Below are 24,564 nucleotides of genomic sequence, written 5' to 3'. Positions count from 1 at the left end.
GCCAAAGGTGAAGACTGGGAAGAGGACACAGCAGGATGTGTCAGCATTCCTGCTTATTTCCAAAGAAAATCCTGTTATGTCTTTAAGACTCAAAGGAAGTTAGACCTGGGTGACCTTGTCCTTTAAGTCAGCCAAAGGACTTGTTTATGGACTATAATAAAGCTCAAACATTAGGGAAAAAAATTCTCAATACTGGGAAACACAAAATCTAAAAGATAATAAGCAAATGCATGGATAAGATGCTTTCTAGTTGATAACTTTGGGAAAAAGTCTCTCAACATCATCTAGTTACTTTTTATTTAAAATACAGAAGCAAAAGATATTCCTAATGTTGTTATAAATAATAAAGGAAAGGGATTATTATATCTATGACATCTATTTATTGTTTTTGATTGTAATACATAGACTCCAATAAAAATGAAAGAATATAGTTATCAATCCTCAAAATTAAACCTATATTTTATCAAAAATATTTCCAAATCTCTAAATTTCTATTTTCTTTGTAAATTTGGGAAGGAAGGCAGTAGCCTTCTTTCAGCCAGCTGACCAGTAGTGCACAGAAATTGGTAGAGCAGGTGCTGTAAAACCTTACTGAATTTTACTGTGTAATGTGATGAAGAAATTGTTTAGGTTTATATGGAAAAGCTTCAGCTATTACCATTAAATAAGTGGTGTCAACTTAGAGGACTTTTGTATTGTAAGGCTGTTTGTTTTTCAGGCATGTGTTATATTTTGAAATGGTATAAAATATTGCATTTCATTGTTCTGCTTTATGACAATTTACATAAACACCCAGATTTTCTTGATATTATTAATCAGCCTTGAAACCGATCTTTTGTATGATTTTACTGTCACTGTCTCCTTTTGCTCTGCCATAACTGAGGGCTGACTGACAGACCTGCCCACTATGTCACGTCTGCATGTTAGTAATAGTTACTCTACTTTTGCCAACTTAGTGACTTTTCAGACAAAAATACCAGTACTTTAGGTCAAGATTTTTAAAGATTGGCGATTGGCCAAAACATTCCAATTGGTGCACCGTTTTTTAATAGCACTGTTTATAAATTGTGTTGTAGTTATTATTAGCATAGATATTGGCAAACCTAATATGCAAGCTATGCATTTTTACATGATGCATGCTTTGGTACTTGGTTTGTCTAATTAGTAAAAAATGAGGCAAATGTGAGATTAATTTGAAAAAAGTTGCAATTTTTCTTTTAATTTCTTGCTAGATTTAGCATCAAACTAAATCTACTAAGTCATCAAACTTAGTCCACTAAGTTTGATGACTTAGTCCAATGCTAAGTCATCGAGTTAACCATGGCTTGGCAGACAGAATAAACTTCACTACAGATGAAAGTGGCAAAATTAAACTTTGTAATATTAGTTGACTGAAGTGGCTCTTGCCTGATTGGTCAGTGAAACTTATTTTGCATAGCATGCATTTGCATAGGAGTCAGTGGAGTATTGAGGGATTTATCAGTGACGTATGCGGAATGCAAGCCTCACTTTGGGCTGATACATAAGAGGGACGCTGAGACGTCCCGGTAACTGGATCCAAGAATACTGATGGCTCTCTCAGCGAGGGCGGGGAACCAGAATAGAAAAGCTACACAGTAATCCACAGGACCTTTAAACGCTGTGGATCATTGTATTATGTTGGAATAATTTATGAACATTAACAGATTATAGGCATCATTTTTATGCCCATGTTTTTTGTTAAATAAAAAAGTCCACTCTCTTCTTAAATGAGGTGTTTTTAACATAAATAATAAACTCCTGTGGTATGTTGTTTGATTGCAACCCTGCTTTGGCCCTCAGTAAAGTTGAAAGAACAAGAGGATGGAGGAAATGCTGACCCTGCAGTGACAAACGAGCAGTTGTTGTAAAACTGGGTCGTTCCTGCGCTCAAGCAGAGGCCGATTAATTTGTCCTTTTTGCAGCTATTTTCTCAAACAGAACAACAGGAAATTCTCTACAAAAGCAATGAGATTGGATTTGCCTCTCGGGACTGGAGGGTGGAAGAATGGTCAATGGTGGGATGTTTTAATGAGCTAATTTGAAGGAAAATGCAGTTTGTCTGCACCTTGCTGTACATTAAAAACTCCTGCACCCTGATGATCCCAGTTTAATCCAGAGTTGCTTAATCTCAGGCACAATGCGGTTCTTTCTTTCGGAATGTTTTACCCACTGTCACCTTTTTCAGTTCTGCAGTCATTTTCCCAGAGCAAAGAGAAGCTTTGTTTCTGTTCAATAGGAAAGAAACAACAGGTTTTCTGGTTCTTGAATTAGTTGAGTTTCACTATGAGGACTGACTGCTTTTCAGAGTGAAAACTCTTTTAAACACCCTTCTCTCATTTGCTGGGTGTTGCTATGGAGCTACTAATGATGTTGGTACCTTGTCTCTCCCTCTGTCTTTTGCTTTATTGTCTATTATGAATAATTTAAATAGAAACAAGACAGCTCTTGTGATTTTGGTCCATTATTCCCCACAAGCTGTCTTTAAATCTTGAAGGCTGTGGTCGATTTCTATGCGCTCTTGATCTTCAGTTCTTTCCTCAGGTTATGACTGACTGAGCGCTTCTACTGACTCTATTTTTGTTTCTTGAAACCAGCTGACAGTTTTCTTGGCTGAAAAATCCCCGCTGGTTTTATCTTCAAATTCTTACCAGGAATGTTTCGGTACATTTCTTCCTGCCGACTCTTCCTTCAGCTACGTGCAATCTACATACCGTATGTTGAAAAACAGCCTGCCCATTATATTCCCACCTCTCTACTTGAAGTTATGTTTGATGTTTTTGTGGGCAATAATATTTAAAGAGTTACATTTTGGTTAAACTTGTTTTTCCTGAATTGAATTGTCTTGTCTAGACCTTTTCCAACAATTCTTAAACAAACTTCACCATGCTTCTCTTCAGCAGTGGAGTATTGCTCATAGATGCCATTCTTTTTGTCTTAATGGAACAAATGGAATCTGCTAATTCCAGATCATTCTGGTTCTAATTTATACTCAAATTTGGCAAGAAGCTCTGTTTTAGGTTTTCAAGCTCCAAGCCTTACTCTTCAAAATAAACACTTGAAATGAGTCACTGTGATTAATCAGTGAGTTTCAGTTTTCCTTTACAACTCCCCTTTTTTACTTTTCTGGATGTTCTCAGTACCTTTTCTTCAAGCCATTCTATTTGTTTCACAACCTGGGTTGAAGATTTTTTTTATTTTGGTTTGTTTGTTGATCATTTTAGTTGTTATGGAGTAAATTTATATCATGTTTTAGCTTCTCACATTGAAAACTTTTCCTGCTGAATAAATAATAAAGAAAATAAATCAATGCAACTACAATCATTAAATTTTCCTGGACTTTGTCCCAACTAACATGTTACAGAAAATGTGGAGGAGCTCATGAGAACTTGTATTTAGTGAATAAATGTAAATAGGCTGTTTGTCATGGAAATGTGGCAACAAATGTGACAACAAATGTGCAACACCATTGTTGGACTCAATAAATAAAACATCGTAGTTCACAGTAATGCCACAAAATAGCTTCGTTCTGCTCAGAAAACTTGCTGCACTTCTCTATAACCAAAAACCTGTCATAGACACACCATCAGACCAGAGATATGATAAATGTGTTTTTTTTCTTTTATCAATCTGTAAGAAAGTGACTGGAGAATATGGGACTAGAACTCTGCTCTAAGAAAAACACTGACATGTTACGGGTCAGGGTGAGTCAGACGTTTTGTAGCCCAGTTGGCCAGGATGTGATTGTGATCACCTGTCTCACTGTGGGGTTTAATGCAGCCAGCTGGATGTTAATGTTATCAGCAAAGAAACATGGCCGTTGATTCACTCTGCTTGCTGAACCTGGGTGGCCAGCGGCGTGCCAACACACCTATCATATCTGAATTTTATCGGTTGGTCATTAATTTGTCATGCAAACTTGATCGTATTGCAAACATAGAACCTGTACTACCCATTTGGTAATATAGTCCATGTGTATCTGCTGTTCTGCAAGTGGGTTCAAATATCAGAACTTAACTAGTATAAATAGCCTTTGTATATAATTTTTACATTAAAAAAAACAACAAAAAAAACAAGTAGCTTTTCTTTCAGATTCAACATACATATGCTGTTTCCCTGCACATCCGTCTGATACGATCCGAAACGTCCTTCACTTCCCTACCTGGGTCTTTAATCTCTCCCACAGTGTCCCATTGTCTCTGAAACGGTCCGGCCCCTTTCCCTTTGATGCTTGTCTGAAGGTGCTGATGGATGGACACACAGCTCTGCTATCTGCTCTCAGCCAGATGCCAAATGAATAAATGCATTGACCATTTGTGCTGTGGTGAAAAGGGGTCCGACCTGAGAAATCCCACTATCTGGCACACAGACACCGCGGCGTTCGGCGATAAGCTGAGCTGTTGTTGGGCCTGACCCAGAGCTGTTAAATTAATGAATACAAATAGTGGCGTGACATTGAGTGCTGCTTTAAGATTTAGGTTCCTCTCCTTTTTCGTTTTTTTATAATGTGACAGTAGTGCTAAGAAGGCATGTTTATTGATTTAAACAATCAGTTAGTGTATCAAGGGTTCTTCTTTCTTTTGTCATGCCATTTGTTTGTTGCATGCTGTTTCTTTTTTCCTCCTTATTCTCTTCATTTTTTGATTCTCTCTTTTTTCTTTTCTTTTTTTTCCCTTTCAGTTTTTTATTGTAACTATAATAATTAATATCTATTAGGAAGAGAATACTTTATCTTAATCTGTTCAGGAGCCTCAACCTGTCTCAATTTATTACTCAATTGATCCAAATGGGAATGGGAAGAACCAAAATAGAAGAGAAAAAAATAGAAATAAAAGATTTAGGAAGTATTACAATTAAATAAAAATGTTCAAGGTTTGATCAATTTTATGACAGCTTCATTATTTACTAACAAACTACAAATACTCTCTATGTACAAAAAAAAAAAAAAAACATGAACTGATATGCTACGATTTTGATAACAGTAGGAAAAAATTTGTTTATGCCAACATAAAGGAAGTAGTAAGGGACAAAAAACAAACTTTTGTGTTTAGGTATCAGTAATAATAGTCATAATGTTAGTTGGTACCAGATACTTACCTTAAGATTTTTTCCTCCCGTCTGACAAGAAGTCAAACTTAGCTTTCCTGTTTGTTTCATTTGCCTAGTAAGACTAAACTTACTGCTTCCTGATAAATCCACAATCATTTTCTTAACTTCCTGTTCTCTGCTGAATGCTCTGCCACCCAATCGGCTGGCAGTAGTCCGGGCACTGCCTCTCCCACCCCAGAGGGGCCCAACATAAGGGGTGAGAAAGCGAGGATGGCCTGCTCCCTGTGTTTGCAGGCCCCTAAAGGGCATACAAGGCCTGCCATTGTTTAATTTCTGTCCTGGACAGGAAATGGCTTTACTTGTCTGGCTGCATTGCTCTCCTGTCATCTGCCTTTGCAAAGGAAGGTGTAAGATTCGGTTGCATCAAGGAAATCACTGTTTGCAGAGGTCCGGTTCCCAGTGTGTCAGCGCTACGTCAGGACTGAAACCACTTTAAAAAAAACCTTTTGAGTTTTTCCTAGATCAGCGTCTGGGTATGTTTCTCCTCCTGTGGGGTCCACCTCTGCTCCTACAAGGATTAGTTTATTGGCAGAATGGAGAAGGATTAGATTGTTGTTACTGGTATAGACTGGGGCTTGCTTTTTTTCTCCATAACAGACAAAGAGCAGAAATGTAGCTGAAAGCAGCTTTCATCAGCCCAGCGCTCTTTCTTCTTCTTGATCTTGCTTTCAAACATCGAACTTGGGCATCAGACTGCCTCCTCCACTGGTCCCAACTAAACGCTGACAGAAATATAGCTTTTAAAATAGCTGAAGCCTCTTAATTTTGAATAAACTTCTCAGAAAAGTATTTAAATTCTTTTTTTCCTACAACTTTCATCTTTTTTCTCCATGTAATTTCTGGTTCTGTTTGCCCTGTATGCAGGAGGAGACGGGTATTAAAGAGACCGGAAAATGTAAGGTCAGGGGAGAGGAAAACATGGAGTCCTTTACGTTCTTTCCATAGAGTCAGTCTAAAATATTTGTGAGTGAAGCCACAATTGATGGTTCTGCATATTTCTCTGTGTGAGGCTGCACCTCAGTGGTGCTGCTTTATTCAATGTGATGTCAATCTTGAGGTGGAAACAGGCCTTCCAACACTGCCACCTGTAGGTGTCTCTCTGCTAGTGCTTAAGAAGGTTAACTTAAATCCCTGCCGTCTTAGGAAACACTCATCTCCTTACATGAAGTTATTTATAGTCGCTCATTGTTTTTAGGTGTTTATGGTCACTGGTTTCTGAAAGAGCTAAAAAAAATCTGTGGAAAATCTGTTGGTTTCTATATGAGCATGTTTTTAAATCACAGCAAAGAAGGAAACTAATATGCAGCTAAATTCCTGGCTGATGGTTCTTGTGGTTAGCCGACAAGAAGACGTAGTTCTGTTGCAGTTATATGGCTCTGGCTTTAGAGCACTGGGCCACCAAACTGCCTCATAGTCAGTGGTTAATATAATAAAAATAATCAAAACAATGCAGACATAATGGTAGGAAAGATTCTTGCTGACAAACACTCCAGACTTTCTACATACATTATATTTATTCTTGTAAAAGGATTTGAATGTTCTAAAGAAAGCAGACTCTTAAACTATTGCTTTTTAAACTAAAAACTAATCAATGACGTGTTTCCTTTCCCAGCCTCACAAACAATAAAAGAGCAAATTAACAAAAAAAGCATTTTATAGCTCCAGTTTTTGTGTTTTATTGCAAACCTTTGGCTTTGTAATTTTCAAAGGTCAAGAAAACAAAACAATTGTCTTTAAATACATTTTCATGATCTGAAAATATCTGAAAATCATGCATCACAGATTTGTATTCATAATAATTAGACATATTTTTTAAAGATGAAGTAACGTTTGAACGTATAATCAGCAAACATTGACAAAATGGCAATACTGCTTTTGAATTCAGTGGTTTATACTGCTGTTCTTTTATCGTCCAGTAGGTGGCAGTAGTTGTCTTACAATAGCCCCTGCTGATCTAACAGTAGCTGCTCTTCAGAACTTTTGAACATTGAAATCTTGTTTCTGAGGATATCACTGTGTAAGAAACCATCTCCATGGCAACGCTAACCTCTATATGCATCCAAATTGACCTGTATTTTTACAGGCATTTTTTATACTTTGCAACATTTTAATGTTATTGCATAATTAATCTGTAATGACCTTCTTATTTGACGTTGCCTATTCTTAAATGTTTGTTTTTTTAAACTATATTCAAAACTGTAATGTTTATTTTGTTCATTTTTAATCTGCTTGATCTTCAATTTACTTTTTTTTATTATCTTCTTGTATGTTTTTAACTTTTTTGTACAAGCACTTTGAATTGTCTTTGGCTGAAAGGTGCTATATAGATAAAGTTGCCTTGCCTTGCCTATTATTTGTTGTTAAATCAAAGGTAGAATCAGGCATGGGATGGCATTCTCACAATATAACTGAAAATACAGCTTCCAAACTAAAATGAGTATGATATTATCATTTAAAAAATGGTAACATTTTATTTTAATGTTGCCATTTAACAACATTAAAACATTAAGTCTAGTGTGGCAACATTAATATAACCTTGATTGTTACAGTTATAGTTGTTATCTGTAAGTCTTATTTATTGTTTTCTGGAGACAGTAAGTTTAGAAGGACTGTTTGTTATAATCTCCCTTTGGTGATCCTTACAGATGTTGTTGCCTTTGTCATTGTTACATTTAAAGTAATTTTCTGTTTTTGTTTTTCTTGTTTTGGTTTTAGTTTTTCCAGCTTTCTTTTCCTCTAGAACATTTTTTATTTAGTTATGATTTTCTTTTTTCAACTGTCATACTTTGTATCTTTCTTGATAACTTTCTTCCATGTACAGTCACATGGGGTGACAAGTGAGTTCACAGCGTGATGGAGGGCTGTTTGTTTACGTAGCTCGTTAAGCTAGCAGAGCCCCGGTGTGTGGCACAGAGGTCAGTGAAAATTGTTGGATCTCTTTCAGCCACCTGACCTGCAGTTTGCTGCAGCAGTTTGTTCAATAATTCCAGGATTGTTGTTGTGAGACACTTAACCCAGAGACAAACTGTGCGTTTAGTGTGACTTGATGTGGACGTCTGGCTGGCTCTCAGGACAAGCTCTCTGTTGTCCCGCTGCACTGCCGTCGCCACATCTACCTCCAGTTTTCTGCCTACAAAGGCCTCCCAGTAGCTTCCACCAGTCGTGCAGCTCCAGCCCAAACTCGGGGCCTGGAGGTCTGTGGCCCAGTGTGCAGCAGCAGACAGTGGGGTGGCTGTGCTGTCTGCCAGCTCTGGGAGAGGGCCACTTTGTTTCACCTCAGACTTGGACAACAGCCAGACCATCCCAGAGTTACTCACTGGGTCACTTGATGAAGTAATTGAATAGAGTTTATAGTTGAGCCGTGGATCTTTTTTTATTTCTTCCCCTCTCGGCTGCTGCTTTATTGCCGTCTATTCCAACATTCAGACTCACGTGTCAATGAAGCCGTGCTTGTTAAGAGTTTTCCGACAGTCGGTTTATGTTCTGCAGCGTGAACTAGCAGCATTATAACTATTGAAGCGAAAGCATAATTATAATTCACCAATGCTCAAATGCATCAATTGGTGTGACATTCATTTAACAAGAATAATGTTAATAATTATAGATGAGATTTATTGAGGAATAATTTCAGCTCAGGGATGTCAGAAAATTATTTCTCAAACTATTAGTAATTTAATCAACTATAATGATGAATAATTTACACAAGAACATACAAACAGGGCATCAACAAATGATTTATTAACTTCATACAGCTTTTGTGATTAAGTTGGCATGGGTCTAAGTCTGACTGACCTTCTGCTCCTCTTCCTCAGGATCTGGAGATCGTTTACTCGTATCTCCATGGGATGGAAGCTCTGTCCAACCTGCGGGAGCACCAGCTGAGGCAAGTGTCTGCACCAAACATAGATATTCTGATACAAACATGTTCTATTGGTACATTTCTAGGATGGAAAACTTAACTGGAACTCGCTGAGGAAGGACTGAAAACAAGGTCTTTTTATTCTCTAAGGTCTCTAAACACTCGATACCCAGAATATTTTAATATACATTTTTACAAAAGATTAAAATAAAACTGAATAGAAGTCTGAGACCCTTAAAATCACATTTTATTGCTTGTTGGTGCTATTTGACAATAATCTCATTATTTTTAGTCATTTTGTTTCCCACATTAACCTCATGACTCTTCTTCCTGACTCCTATCTTTTTGTTTAGTCAATCTGGTTTCGATTGTTTACCGTTTTCCAGCTTTAATTAACATCATTTACATTTTATTTTCAAGGTTAAAAGTCTTTCAGTTTCAACAAGAGCTGCCCAAAGAACAAAAAAATATATAATATTTTATATATATAATAGAAATAATTAATATCTAATTAATATCTGGTATATATTTACATATATATATTTATTATGGAAATCTGTTCAGTAAAATTTCTTCTAGTTGTTGTCTGCTTCCACTTTCATTCAAACTATTTAATGTGTGAAAATTCTAGATTTTTTTTTCCTCTATATCAACCCCCCCGCCTATTTTGCCTCGCTCTCCAAACAGTGTGTGTTAGAACTCTGGCCTGTGTGCACACACAGAGATTATATGGAGTAGGGAACAATGTTTCAGCGTGCGACTCGTGAGTGAGAACATTCCAGCGCCTGAACCTTCAGAGGCCTCCCGCCCAGCAGTAACCCGCTGTAGTCCTGCCTGTTCGGATCCCCAGGAATGTCCTCGTAGCCCCACAGACCAGCCCACCACTCCTGCCAACCTCCAGACATCCCACTAACTATGGGATTATGTGAAGTCCTTTTTTCTCAACGTTTTTCCTAGCAAGGAATGTGTTGTTTTTCTCTTGTGGTTCTTTCACAGCTACTTTTTCCCAACTGTTTTTTTTAGTTTGTTTTGAATATTGTGCAACTAGATTTCCCGCCATAGTTAATTTCACTATAGTTCTCTGACACAAGTATTTCTACACATATGGGGAAAAGTTCTCTATGGCTTTTTAAATGTTTATGTAGCTGAACCATGAGATTCAGAAATGAGACCTGCTGCTTGTCAAATGCACTTGGCTGTTAACATGGTGCCACTTGGAGCAGAAAGTAGTGCATGCTAGGTCAGTTGTCTAATCTTGTTTATTTGTACTAGATAAAAAGTTTTCCATTTTCTAGATCAGTCAATCCCAAATCTTGGCTTTAATCTTCAGTGTTAACTCATCGAATCTATAAGTAAACATTTCACTATTGCTTTTCTTTGAGAAAGTCTCAGACACTCAAGCTGCCACCCTTCAGGTGGTTAATGGCAGGATGAATGAAGTATAAATTTGCTGCACATCATTTTGGTGTCACAAGGCAATGAGAGACCTGGTAGGATGAATGACAAGTAACATTAGCAGATTATGATGATTATTGGAACATATTTTACCTTGTGAGTTGTTGTGATGTGCAAACTTGATAGTAAGGTATTGTTTCTTCATCTGTAAGCTGCTGACTGGCATCTCAAAAGGTCAAATAATACATGACCTATGACCCCAAACCCCAGAGAAGTTGAAAAGGAGGCATTGTAGATGCAGAGAAGGAAGCCAACTTTTCTAACCAGACAGAGTTAAAGAGGAGTGGCAAAAACAAATGAGGTGGATTAGCAATGAAAAATGGAGGAAGCCGGGCTTTTCCAGCAGCTGTTCCTAAACAGTGGAATAAACCGCCGGAATAACTTGTAGTCACGCTTTCAGTGGTGTGAGTTGAGCGAGCGGTGAGAATGACTTTTATTTGTGAACAAAACATTATGAGGCGTTTACATCTCAACACGCTGCCCAACGCCTTGCTCTATTTATCTATGTATGTATGTAACGTGTAATTACCCAGTAATATTTTTACTTTTTCTGTCTACTTAACATCTTTTAATACAAAAACATGGTGGACCTCCTCGGTGCCCCAACCACCAGGCTTAGCAAGTTTTTTGGGGGAAACCCTGCATCTCAATCCATTTTTGTTCACTTGTTTTTAAAAAGCTGCCTTTTCTTTGATTCCTTTGGTTGCAATATTTTTGTGATGAGCCCACATTTTTCTTCCTCTTCTGTCCTCTTTAATTGAGCCCAAACAGTTTGGTAACTAAAGTCTATGCATCAAGGTCAGTAAAAGTCTAGAGATGAGACTTCCACATAGTCAGTGCATGTCCCTATAAATATTGTGGTCTACAAAATGTTGAATACAGTCGGTCGTTTGCAGTTATGATGTTGTACGTATTAAAATGGTGATGAAAAATACAGTTGCATATATCATGCAGCTCTAGATTAGTATTTAATTGGATTTTATGAACTGGAGAAATGTTTGAAGACAAATCAGACTTTGTTTCTACCTGGAACTCAGCGTCTCAGTTGTCTCTTTTCTCCTCATCAAGCATGCAGCACCTTCTTCCAGTTATTTATGAAGGTGTTAAACACCTGACAACATACTTACTGCATGTCTCTAAAAGTGATGGGAAATAGATCTGAGAAAATGTCCTGGATGTGTCTATGAATGTAGCATAAAATTAATATTTACCTCTGCTAAAGCTTTTACGTAATTGTTTTTAATGCTTGTAATAAATGTGATATTACTGCAGGTGACTGATGTCTTTCTTGCTCTGTTTCTACAGAATAATGTGCGAGACGGTGCGATACGAGAGACACGAGGCCAACGAAGTGCTTTACTAGTAAGTCCTAAACTGTGTGCATTCACCAATGCAGCAAGTAACAGATTTAAAACAGGCTCTGACCCTGGCAATAACTGGATGTTATTGATGAACTAAAACAGGCTGGCTGCACACAGCAGAGCAAACAAAATGTTGCAGGCAAATGAAAACAAATGTCTAAAGTGCAGTCGGAGTTAAGGCAATCCCCTGTTGGTGAGTAAACGCTGCTTCAGGTCATCTGAGCACCGCTAAGAAGAGAAAAATAACTTTTACACCAGAGGTAGAAAGTTAGCTGGTCACAGCTTTACATTTGCTTCTTTGATACATAATTTGTGGTTTAATTGAATCAGAGAGGTGTATTGAAATCTTCTGGATGTGTTAGATCAGTTTCCACAGGCTGCCACTGCTGCGGTTCACAGAATCAACACTTAGTGTTTGACTGCTGTCACATGCTGACGACTTCCTAACACCCCTGGTGAGAATGAAGTCTGTTAATTAACTCTAAGCTTTTCCACAGGCTGGAAAGAGTTCAGTGTCCGTTATTTTGTCTTCCTTCACATTCCTCGTATGTGTTTTAGGAGATAATGAAGAAGACCCGACACCTTCCTAGAAATCCTCCCGGTGCTTTAGCAGCTGAGCAAACAAAAGGTCTACCGATTAAGTAGTGGTTGAATAACGGATTCAAGTTTGAGCACGATTCTCTCTGGAACCACACACTGTGCCATGACAATCTCACAAACCATTTCTAGTTTTTGTATATGTTGTTTACAGTAAGTTATACATTTTTGTAATCTTTGATCAACAATCCTCCTAACCTACTGAAGGAAACAAGCCAAAAAGCAACCAAAAATGTTTTTTTAATGAACATTTTCAGAACAATTAGAGAAATATACTCCAAGACTTTTAACCACAGCGAGAAACTAACAATCTGAAAACAAAATACATAGAAACAAGTAATTAAGTTAAAACCTCCACACAAACTATAGAGTGGTGTTCTCTTCTGATTGGTTAAGTTATTTTAGTCCTCTGTTGCGTAATGTTTCCCATCAGCGCTGTAAACATTGGTGCACTGATAAATCAGCCCTGATTTTCTTAATTTTAGGAGATCAGCGATAGGATGATACTTAAATACGACGCTGATTTTTTCTACCTTCACAAAGGTCTGAAAATCTTTGCTGTAATAAACCAGGGTCTTTATTCGGTCCTTAAATCTGGAACAACAAGGATTTTTATTCAGGGATCTTCCATGTGTGGAAAAGTTCAAAACAATAACCAGACTGTATCCCTTTTTCCATGGAAGCTGTATCCATCCATATAGCTCATCTTTCTTTCTGTCCATCTATCCAAGCATCAGTTCATCATCCATGATGTAAATTTAAATTAGGAGATGCAAGTTCTTCAGGTTTCCAAGCATACCGTGTTCATTTAACCAGATAGAAACCTGGTTCTCTGAAGTCAGTAAAGCTTTCCTTACATGTGTCACATTCGTAAAGTAGCTGAGGATTATAACCAGGCAGTCTGTGTGCCTTGTAGCTGACTTCTCATAGAAACAGTGATGTAGCAGCTCCACTCTGTTAGATCTGTGAACTAAAACTTTCTTAGAAACACAGCAGGTTATTTCTCTCTTCCTCATTACAAGTTTCTAAGCCTATAGCCATTTTCTTTCTAATGACTTTAGCACAGCTGTTCTGTTGCGTGTCTGTTTGCATTTATTAACCTATAAAAATTGTGCAGCACACTCCCTGATAAAAGCAAGGGTAATAAACAGCAGAGGTTCAGATTGAGTTTTGTCATGTGCGGGAACTCAATCGGACCTTTCCTTTGGATCAAACAAACCTTTAACTGCCCATTATCACGTCTTTATCTATTTAGAACAGTAGCAGCAATATGCTGTGGAATGAGGGTTGGAAAAGCCAATGAGGGAGGAGGGCTGTTATCATGTTAATCATATGGCTGAAGCTGTTTGACAAGAAAAGAAATGCTTTAGGAGTTTGTCATCCATAAGACGAGGATTTCTCCTTCAACCATCCGATTTTTACGTTAGGCTAATCCCAGACTCTAAGTATTTCTCTCCTACAGAGAAATTTTCAGAAGTTAGTTAATGAAGCACTCACTTCTAAGATCATTGACTGTCTGTGGCTGTTGGCGGTCCTGGAGTAATGATGGGAAGATGAAGACAGTAATTCTAAAAACAGTTCTCATATTCACTGCCTCAGGAGCTCCCTGGAGTGCTGACACTATATATATATGCACAGATATGAGCAATCTCATCTAATATCTTCTGAAAACATGACATCCCATAAAAAGCAGAACCTCCCAGGGTTTACGGTCGTAACATTATTGTGCTCAACCTTCATCAATGTTTTCAACGGTGGGAACATTTTTCTGTCTTCTAGGAATGCCTATAACTACGAATATTTGACTCATGTGTTGCCCTGATCAGATTTAAGCTGTTTACATTTATGCAGCAGAAAGTACAAATAAAAAATATATATATTGAAAATTTGTATGTGGTAACAAGTTTCTTTTATTAGTCATTAATTCTGTATATCATTGCTAGAAGCACTGCAAGGTAAAATATGAATGAAACCATAAATAATAAAGACAGGGAATTCAGTTTTTCTGTGGTTTGAAATGACCAGTTCAGAGGTGAGTCTCTTTTCAGAGAAAACCTTTAGAAAGGATCTCACAAGTTCTTGTAGATTCTGAGGTGTTTTGCACTGGGCCCTTAATCAAAGCCATAGGCTTCAAAGCACATGCAGCTCTGGCATGCTGCATGATGGTAGAGGTCGTGTTTGTCTATAGGCATGTGGTTAAACAGCTATCAGTAACTGCATTTACCGTAGTCAACAAGTGCCAAAACATTGAGTTTTACTGGTTGAGACACAATCCTAATTCAGGTAAAGACATGCACAGGATCTTTGGACTTGTTTCCTCTATTCACACACACTTTGATGGTTCTGAACATGAGCCCCAGATCACCACTGTCACTTCAGTGCCACCATTGCACCAAGAAAAGGACGAGGACAAAAATGTAGTACGGAGGAGTTGTCACCCACATGATGGCAACACAAAGACTGAGAAACCACTGTCAGGTTTTCAAGAAGTATGCAACAGTTAAAGCATGTGGATGCTTCCATAATGGTCTTTGTACTTAACTCTGTTCCAGACATTTCCATTGGCCTCTCAATCATCTCCAGAAGACATATCAGTCGCCGTTTGTATGACTATACCAAAAATGACCTCAGTTATTTTTTATTTTTTTAATTCTTAAAACAATATCTGATTATTCGGCACACAGATCAACAAAACCTCCAAGAAACCACTATCACCCAAAAGTTCTTAATTCCACCTCTGGTGTTCCTCAATAACTTTAGATGTTCGCTAATCTAAACATCTGGATGCAGTGAGAAACAGATTTCATCCCCTCCTCTGAGCTTCTCGTTATATTCTTAAGTTATAGTTCTTAAAAGTGATTCTGGAAAATGATTCTGGTTCATAAAAAATTATGTTGGCTTTTACAAGCTTTTCAAAAACTAGAGATCATAAATTGTCCATAAAACATCAAATCTCTGACCAGTTAGTTGAACATTGTTTTGTGAAAAATGAACTGGAGTAGAAGTCACCAGATGTTGGACATTACATCAGGGTTGGGTCACAAATTGCTGAGGGTGCGAATATCACAAACAGCTGATCCAAAGTTCCTAAATCATGATGGCAACCAGTGATTTCCTCTTAGGTCATAAGACTAACAACAAAAAGAGGAGAATTTCTGGCTTTTTTTCCCCTCGGTAAATGAAATTGTCACTGAAAACTACGTTTTTGTACTTATTGAGTTTATCTTTTTTTATATAATAAATGTGTTTAATGATCTGAAACATCTTTGTCAACAGCACTAAAACAAAGGGGGGTAAATAATGTTTCACAGCACTGTACTTATTTCCAGAGTGACATTTCCTACGTTTGTGAGGCTCACAGAGCAACTCTGAAGCTCTTTGTGGGGAAAAGCAACCTCATTAAAATCTCTTCACGTTTTGGTATCTAACCAACATTCAGCACAGACGGAACAGGTTTGGGTAAGGAGGAAATATTTGATTCTGTTCTGAAAAAATCCTACTAAGGTAGCAATGTCTCTCACCTCGACACTCGAGCTGTTTTTGGTTCTGCTTATTGTAGAAGAATTGTTGGCTTTATTTTGTAACACTGCACACATATTGTGGCTTTGAGTCTCTGGAGAATTTTATACAATAACATCTTAATGGTTACTGCTGCTGTTTTATTTTCAGCGGAGAGAAACCACCGTTGTGCCGCAACTCCTCGTTTTGTGTTGTTTTGGTGGAAATTTCTTACATCTTTGTTTGGCCGTTTTGGAATATATTGTAGCATGAACTGCTTCACATATAAGGAAATCATAATTGTCATGTTAAAATAGCTGCTTTTATTTAAATAATTTTATTAAACATCATTTGTATTAAGATTATTTATTGATTTTAAACCCATATGAAAACAGAAATTCTCCATGATTTTTTATATATTCAAGATGAAAATGTTTCATGTTTGTTTATATCCTGTCAGGTTCCTGCATGGATGGAATAAATATTAAATTAAACTTTTAATTTCTTAGCTTTTTATGTATTTATAGTTATATATCTTAGTCTAATTTTATCGTTTCCATTCTAATAAACAACAAATATTATATAAATTAAGAATTTAATCTGTAAATCAGTTTGGAGTTGATTAGATCAGGAGTCTATGTAAGACAGATATCTTCAGAGAATTTGTATGAACTTGTGGAAATATAAATCTACTTTTGATTTCATGTCTACTTTGATAATGTCCATTTATACTAAAAAAACTCTTAGAATGTAGAATATTTGACTCTTTTGAACATATATTTCTTATGAGTAACAGATAAAATCTCGTGATTTGGAATAACCTTTTAAGTTTCCACATAACAAAGATAAAAAATGTATTAAGTAGCAAAAAATAAAAAATAAAAAATACTTTTTTTTAGCTGATGTTTGAGTTGGAGCTCAAACCAGAAAAATCCAGCTGAGCCCTGCCAGAAGGGAAGTGGTTATCATGCTGAAATTTGAGGAGTGCAGAGTTATGAACTTCTGAACTTGAATTGTACTAATCATTGATTATCATAAGGGGAGTTTAATTTTTGCTTCATGTTTCATGAGTCAAAGCTCATTTTCTGAAACTCTACATACTGGAAGGGTTTTGTCTTCAAGGCTTCACCTCTCCACCTCCATGGTGCACACACACAAACAGACTCCCCATTGTTCCAGGCCTCTCTGTGGGCTTTGACAGTGGGAGCGTTTGACTATTGCTTCCTGTATGGATGACCCAGATCAGTCAAACCATCCCAGAGCACCCTATCTTCTTTCTGTGTCTTTTTTGTTTTGGTGCGCTCTCCTCCTCCTCCTGTTAGATGCTTCCTTCGTTTTGCGCTTGCTGGTTATTAATAATTGAAGGTTTTGTTTGTGCTCATCCCAATGCAGAGAAGGATCATGAAAGTAAGGAGCAACTATGTGGGAGAGCGGGAAGAGACGGCGGAAAATGGAGCATGGTTCCTTTTGAAATAAATGAGAGACTTTACATTCTGTCAGGAGAAAATGTGGAGGAGGAGGAAGAGTTGATTAAAAAAGAACAAGTCAGCAGCACAGAGGTGTTGGGTTGAAATGTATGCTCTTGTGTAGGAGCAGGTGTATAATAGGTTCACCCATCCTTTACTTTTCTGTAACCACAAAGCAGTGTCACATGTGTGATTTCCCTCGCTGTTTTTAATTAAAAAGTCCAATTTAGCCCTTAAATTGGACTTTTTGTCGGTCTCATGACTTTCAAGAATTAATAGCTAAATATCTGGGCAGCAGAGATGATGTTTAGCTTCTGGGTTCACCTCACATTACCGGTTAAAAACTCAAGATTACGCATCATATTAATGTTTTCTTCTCTAAATTTCTGCTTCCTCTTTACTGTCTGCAGCTGCCACACAGCACATATATTGACAGTGGCCACAATGGCGCGCCGTTTTAAAAAAATGCTGCTGTCCGTTCGGGGAAAAGCTAACCTTTTCTTTTAGTAATGTGTAAAAATCAACTTTTTCGAGTTTCTTAAAGAGACAGAGACCCAATTTCAAGGCATTAAATTACGAAGTTAATTTTTATTTTTTTTGTCATATTTGACAAAAAAAATTATATAGCATATATAGCATTTTTATAACAGCAGGAGGTAAAATAGTTACTTTATTGTGCTATGAAATGATACTCAATGGCTGGAAAACATAATATTGCCCCTTCAAGGGATAAAAGACAAATGAAAAACATAACTCATCCTCGTGGGTTATCCGCAGTTCCACTACGATAAACAACTGACTCGTTAAAATCCTGTAAATGGTGCCAAAGGTAAAAGGTGGTGAGACTATTACTCTATTTTTGTGGAATGATGGAATTGATCTACTGATTTCTAAATTGATCTATTAATTTCTAACCTGACACTCAGAATTTATTTAAAGTTACTCTAGCAAAGTCAGATTGATTTTTTCAGTTTTTACTATTCCTTATTGCCGCAACTAAAAAAAAATCATGTAGCAATGTTTTTGTTCTGTATGAACACTTTTGAAAATAAAAGGTAAGTGTTGCTCATGAAGATCCAAAAAACTAATGAGTTGTCAGATATTGTCTGAACCCTAAAATCCCGTCCATCACCTCTTCCATCGTAGCATCTCTCAGACCAGCTAACTGTGCTTTAAAATAAAAATAAAAAAAAAAACTACTATGGTTTGAGGCTGCATAACTTGGTGATTTAAAACAAATATTCATAAAGATTCAACAGAAGGCAAGTTCCTTGCATGTGGGTTGGACTTACTCTCTGGATTTGTTTGTCCTCTTGTAATGATTAGACTTCCTATTGCATCATGTGAGGGTCAGTGTGAGTTTATGTCTGTAGCGCCCAGATTCTCTGTCTGCATCCCTCAGCAGGGTCATGCTGTGGTTGGTTTGTGCATTCATAATACTACTCCGTCTGTGCGTCTCCAATAAAGCTTTCTCTTTGTTTTCTGCTACCTTTTTAGTCATTCTTCTTCCACAAATTACTACAAACTGGAATTTTAAAGCAAAATCTATGAATGTTTCATCCAGGAGAAAATATATTGTATACTGTCAAAAAAGGGGCTGCAGTTGTTTAATATTCCCGTTTAAGAAGCTCTTTTCTAGTTTTATTATGTTATTTATGCTGTATGACACAATTAATGATAAAACTAATGAATGAATACATGACAATGTTGATGTAAAGTATAAAGATGAGTTTATGAAAGTGCCTATTAAATTGATGCTTATGTTTATTTTACGTAACAACCACAAACATCAATGAGTTATACTGGGAGTAAATTTAAAACATATTAATTAAAAAAAAATTATATTGCTAAATGCATTTACTTTGATAACCAAAGCTATGAAATGCATGACACAAAGAGATGCTATTAAAGAACTTTGAGGTGTGAAGAGCTAATATTGTTTGATTTGAGTGATAACAGGGGCTAAATGTCCTGCAAAGTAACTGTAGGGAAGTGTTGACAATTATCAGACTAACAATGAAAGCTTTTACACGCCTGATTATTACTGTTACACTATAACTGTGTATAAAACTATAGGAATGTTGTTTCTCATTCTTGGTAGTAATTTGAGTCTTTGCTTGTGATTTTCAGCCCAGATGATGTGGGAAGCTGCTGGTACATCCTGTTGTCAGGCTCGGTTTTCATCAAGGAGTCCATGTTTCTTCCAAGAAGCAGGTAAGATCCCCAACCGGTCTCAGTGCTATTGGAAAGTTTGATCTTCTTGAAACATCAAAACAGTGGTGTTTCTACCATTTAGTTTTCATACTTTCACAGTCGAAAGAGAAAACGTAAAATCTGGATATTCTAGACCACTATATCTTGTTCACTATAACTTATTCATATCTTCTGTAGAATTCAATCATGACTCATTTTCTTTTTTTACTTTACAAAATTGTTTAAACTTAATAATTCTTTCACCACAAAGAATTGTGAGGAATTTACAGAGCTAAATCTACAGAATTTGAAATGTCTCCCTGAACTCTGCACTGATCAGCCCCAGTGAACCCAAAACCGAAATGTTAAAGAGCTGGGATTTCACAACCAAAGCTGTAAAAATGTGGAACTCTATCTGTGGGAGGTTTGGAAACAATGATCTTTTTATCCTTCAGGCTTGCATAACACACCTACGGCCACTCTGAGCTTGTGGCTGAAGCTTTAGCCATTGGAGCAGAACCCTCCTGGCTCTGCAGTGGGGGTCTTAACGGGTCATTCTTTGGGTTCTTATGAACATGGGAGGAATTTAAAATGGCTGAATTTAATCAGAGATGCTGATCTAGTCTGAAACAAACCTCAGTTTCACAAAGGTGAAATTGTGATCTGGATGCCAGATAATAATTTGCAGGTTGGTTAAAGCCAAACGTCTGACTTCAGTCCCTAAAGCTTTTACTAAGTGTTGGTTGTGAAATAACTTAGCCACTGTTGAATAATGAGCTTATGTGTTAACTGATGTGACCATCGCTCTTAAGATTCTACATTTGGTTGAAATTGTAAATATGATGCATTAACTGCTTAATGACCAACTTTTGAGTTTTATTATTAGAGTAGAGAGATGGGCATATTATTGCAAAAGTTAACATGTCATTGACTAAACAGAGGCCGATGTGGCTGATGGCAGAAGCTGATCAGTTGTTGCAGTTAGACTCATTAATTTGGCTCTGACCCTGAGGAAAACATAATGTTGGTGTTGAATCTGAATATTATGGGAAATCCATGTTGGAGGAAAGTTTGGAAAGAGAAGCTGTTGATTGTTTTAATAACATGAACTGCAAATGTCAGCCGACATCAGACAACACTCCAAGATGCCAAGATTCTATATAATACCCGTTTCACAACATGCAAACCTTGTTTCTTACAGAGGCCTCTATTTTTGGTTCGTAATGTTGAATTAGCCCTCATGATTTTCACAAATCCACCCACTTTTCCTGGATTCATGAGGAAAACGTGGGTGATACTGTGTTGCCATTTAGCTGCTGTACATCCATGTTAGAGTTATGTTTTTGTTGGTTTCAATATTCTTCTGCTGAAGCAATATGGGAACCCGCCTGGTGGCCCCCTAAAGCTATATAGCCGTTGTAAATATGTGAATCAGGATATTCATACATTATTTGTTTGGTTTCTTTGTTACTACTATCAAAGTGTGTAGAATTTCTGCCTCCAAAAACAGTGGTGTTTTGACTTGTATTCTTTTTCTTTGGCTTTAATAACTGAACTTGTCTTTATAACCAGTATTGTGCTGCAAATTCTGAAGTCATGGCTGATTCATCCCTTCATGAGAAATGCTGATACTTTGACAGGAAATCTTCCCAAGTCTTGGTTTATTTTCATATTCCACTAGTTAGCTGTTGGTCACCTTATGATTCACAACCTTCAAGGATGTCAGAGTCAAAAAAACTTCCTCAACTCTAAATGACAGAGCACCCTCTCAGCTTGAAAGAGAAACCATTTTAATAACAGGAACAGTTTGGTTTTTATACTGGGGAACTGCAACAAAAGTCCTAATCAGTGAATATGTGGAGGCCACCCCATGTTGTGTCTAAGAGTATAATTACGGGTGTATGGACCTGTTACATTTAACTGCCTTGTAAACGGTTTCCTAAACCGTTACCTACTTAGATTTGTCAGTTTTCCTCTTATTTAAAATGACTTCTCCTCATTAGATGCATTTTTGAATTGGCACCAGGAAGAAAACACATCCTCCTTCATCTAGTCTATAAAGACTGTTGAGGGCAGAATGGCTCGGAGGGGAAATTGGTTGTGACACGAGAAACTGAATGGAGTCCGGCGGGACTTCCTGAAGCTTTTAAAGATGCGCTGGAATTGGGTTTCAGGCGGACCTTGCCCAGAAATGGCTGTCTGCATCTAGACTGACAGCCAGGTTGAAAACCTGATACGGCTCCATCCTTCTCTCAGTGCCTCTGCTCTCCTCCCTGGTAGCTGTAGTGAGATCTGATCTGGGGAAGATGAATGATTCAGCCATTAAGTGAAGAAGTTGGAGCTCTTTGTGCGTGATTTCACCCATGTGTGAAATAAAATCCAACTATTATGAATTAGTCTTTAGGAGTGGGTGATGAATTTAAAGCAAGTGCTGGAGCATGGTCTGGTAAGCTTGATCAAGAGGCATCATGTCTTAATATTGAAGCTTAATAAATCATTGTGGAGCTGCTTTAATGACAGAGTCATTAAAAATCTTTTCTTTTCTATCTTGACAGCCATAACAGTGAAATGACACTGTGAAACCATTTTCCATAGCAGTGGTTAGTTTACGTTTTATAGGCATGTGTTGATTTTCTTCAAATTAGATTAAAATATTTTTTCAGAAAATCTCATAATTTCCTAACCAACTCCTTACTCGCTTACTCAGAAATCTTATTTTACATGGAACTGGGATATTTGACCTTTGGATTTGGATTGACTTGTGGTGATTGAAAGAAAATCTCAAATTAGACCTGAATTAAATCTTAATTTATTACACATTTGTAGACAAATATGAATTTATTATTGTGACAAACATTTTTCTGCTTGGATAAAGATTATAGATATGAACATGCCAATGTTTGCTCATGATTAAGAGAAGCATGAGCAAATGATGTGCATTTCAAGTTATATTGTCTCAGCTAAAGCTAGACAATATAACTTGATTGTGCAGATTATTGGAACTGACCATTTGAAAGACCATTGTTGACTTTGTTTAGGTTCAGCTTACTAAGACATTACTGATTATCTGATGCTCCCAAATTTATAGGAACATTTTGGGATTCCTGTTAAAACCTGATCTTGAACAAAGAAAGGTCTATAAAGATTAAAGTGAGCAAGTTTGGTTCTGAACTGACCTAACTCCCCATTTCAAGCCCACACAACACTGATTGCATGAATTTGAGCAGAGACTGCAAATCAGGCCTTCTTGCCCAACAATTCTACATTCATGATCAAAAATACCTAAATTTGTGGCTCTTTCCTACATGGATTGAAGCTTGGATGACAGGTTTAATCCCATGGATTAGAAAGTGGAGCTCACTAAAGTTTATGTTTCAAAAAGAAGCTGAGCAAATACTTTGACAATATAGTTTATTTGCAAAAGCCAGCAGTATAAGTGGACTATGGAATAAAGATTTGTGTTCTCGGGTTTGCAACTTTTCTGACAAAACATCCAATTAGCACTGTAACATCTTAGAAATAGCTTAATTTAGGATTATATAACATTTGAGTTGTAAGTATAGTGTGTCAGGTTTTATACCAGCAAGCAATCAAACCATATTTAGTTTAATTATAGATTTGGAGTAACTGTTTTTGGATCATAATTGCCTCTGAAGTCCTTCTTGGAAGAAGAGATATTATTATTATTCTACAGGTATTTCCCCCATCCTTTCATATGGGGTTACCTGCAACAACTCAGACTTGTTGTAGGCAACGAGTCTGAGTTTTCAATTCCTCTTTATATGAACATGATAACTTCCCCTCTGTTATGAACTTTATTAATGCTGCTAACAGTTTAACTTCCCTCCCTTTGTGTTGCTGAGTCATTTCATTATGAGCAGACTGCTTCTAGAACCTTCAACCATCTGACTCAAACGGTTCTTATATTGATGTGCATTTCTTTAATTTAAACCTCTAAATGAATCCGCACCGGGTTAGTGGAGGAAAATCAGGCTGATGCATTAATTTGTGTCTTGTGTGTCGCGAAATGGGTCAGTACAGCTCAGATTGAGAAAAGCCATTCCATCTTAAGTTTCTGTTGTATGATTATTTGTGGTTTTTGTAGTCCAAGCTATTTTCAAACTGCTGATTTTTTAGTATTATTTTTAATTCCAAGCAAAGGAAACATGTAATCTTTCATCCAACTGGCTGGAAGTGCACAGCAGCATTTGGGGGAGATGAAGCAGCCAGATATTCTGTACTCCATACAATCTAAGAAAACTCAGGTTATTTGAGCATGTTTAAAATGTTGGAATTAGTTAAGAAATTACATTTATTCGCATTGCTTAAAAAATGTCGATAACCTTGGCCATATTTGTGTTTTTATCAGCGTTCATTGAAGCACATGCTCTTGGTAAGTTCTTTGTTGAGTAAAAATGGTGGGATATGTAGTGTTGATGTGATCAATAAATAGAAAAAAATTTGACTTTTCACCAGAGCTGGTAATGGAGAAATTAATCCACATTTAGTGGCTTTTTATTGATAGATGTCAAGTAAATGGTGGAAATTCTGACCAAAGTAACTTGTCAGAAGTTATTTTCCTTACCTAAGTGGTGAGAATCTTTAGCCACTTCATGATCCAATATGATTACAGAGCAGGAGGCTACAGTGCAACTATATATTGATTATTGACAAACATGCTGATTATGCAACCATAAACTGTCCTGTGTCCTGGCGCAGCTCTTAGGCAGTCATGGGTCCAATATTGTTGCTCCTCAAAATCATGTGATAAGTTACTTTTACTGGAATCCAGAAACAAAAGAGGAAATTCCCTTAAAGTTACAGGAATCTTCTCTATGATGTTTTACATATTTAAATTTCAACATGACTCAGCAAAGATATCATATCATCTCAAAGCATTCTGTTGATGGCAGTCAACTTAATTAAAGTGTCCAATTAAAATAATTATTAAAAAACTTCCTTAAAGTAGATTTTCACTGAGTTAAAACTAAAAGACTTCAGTGAGAGA

General features: G+C 37.0%; 1 protein-coding gene across 10 annotated transcripts in view; it reads left to right on the top strand.

The window, feature by feature from the left end:
* Nucleotides 1-24,564, top strand: part of rapgef2b (Rap guanine nucleotide exchange factor 2b) — a 100,209-nt gene that overhangs the window by 21,903 nt on the left and 53,742 nt on the right. For all 10 annotated transcript variants that reach the window (XM_044126699.1, XM_044126694.1, XM_044126692.1 and 7 more), the window contains exons 2-4: nt 8,940-9,010; nt 11,747-11,803; nt 19,494-19,577. In XM_044126699.1, the coding sequence (XP_043982634.1) occupies nt 8,940-9,010; nt 11,747-11,803; nt 19,494-19,577 (212 nt within the window). The remainder of the gene's footprint in view (nt 1-8,939; nt 9,011-11,746; nt 11,804-19,493; nt 19,578-24,564) is intronic.

Source organism: Gambusia affinis, linkage group LG09 (genome assembly GCF_019740435.1).
Source record: "Gambusia affinis linkage group LG09, SWU_Gaff_1.0, whole genome shotgun sequence".
NCBI classification, from domain to species: Eukaryota; Metazoa; Chordata; class Actinopteri; order Cyprinodontiformes; family Poeciliidae; genus Gambusia; species Gambusia affinis.
Note: the sequence above shows the minus strand (reverse complement) of the source record. Positions and strands in the feature narration are given on the sequence as shown.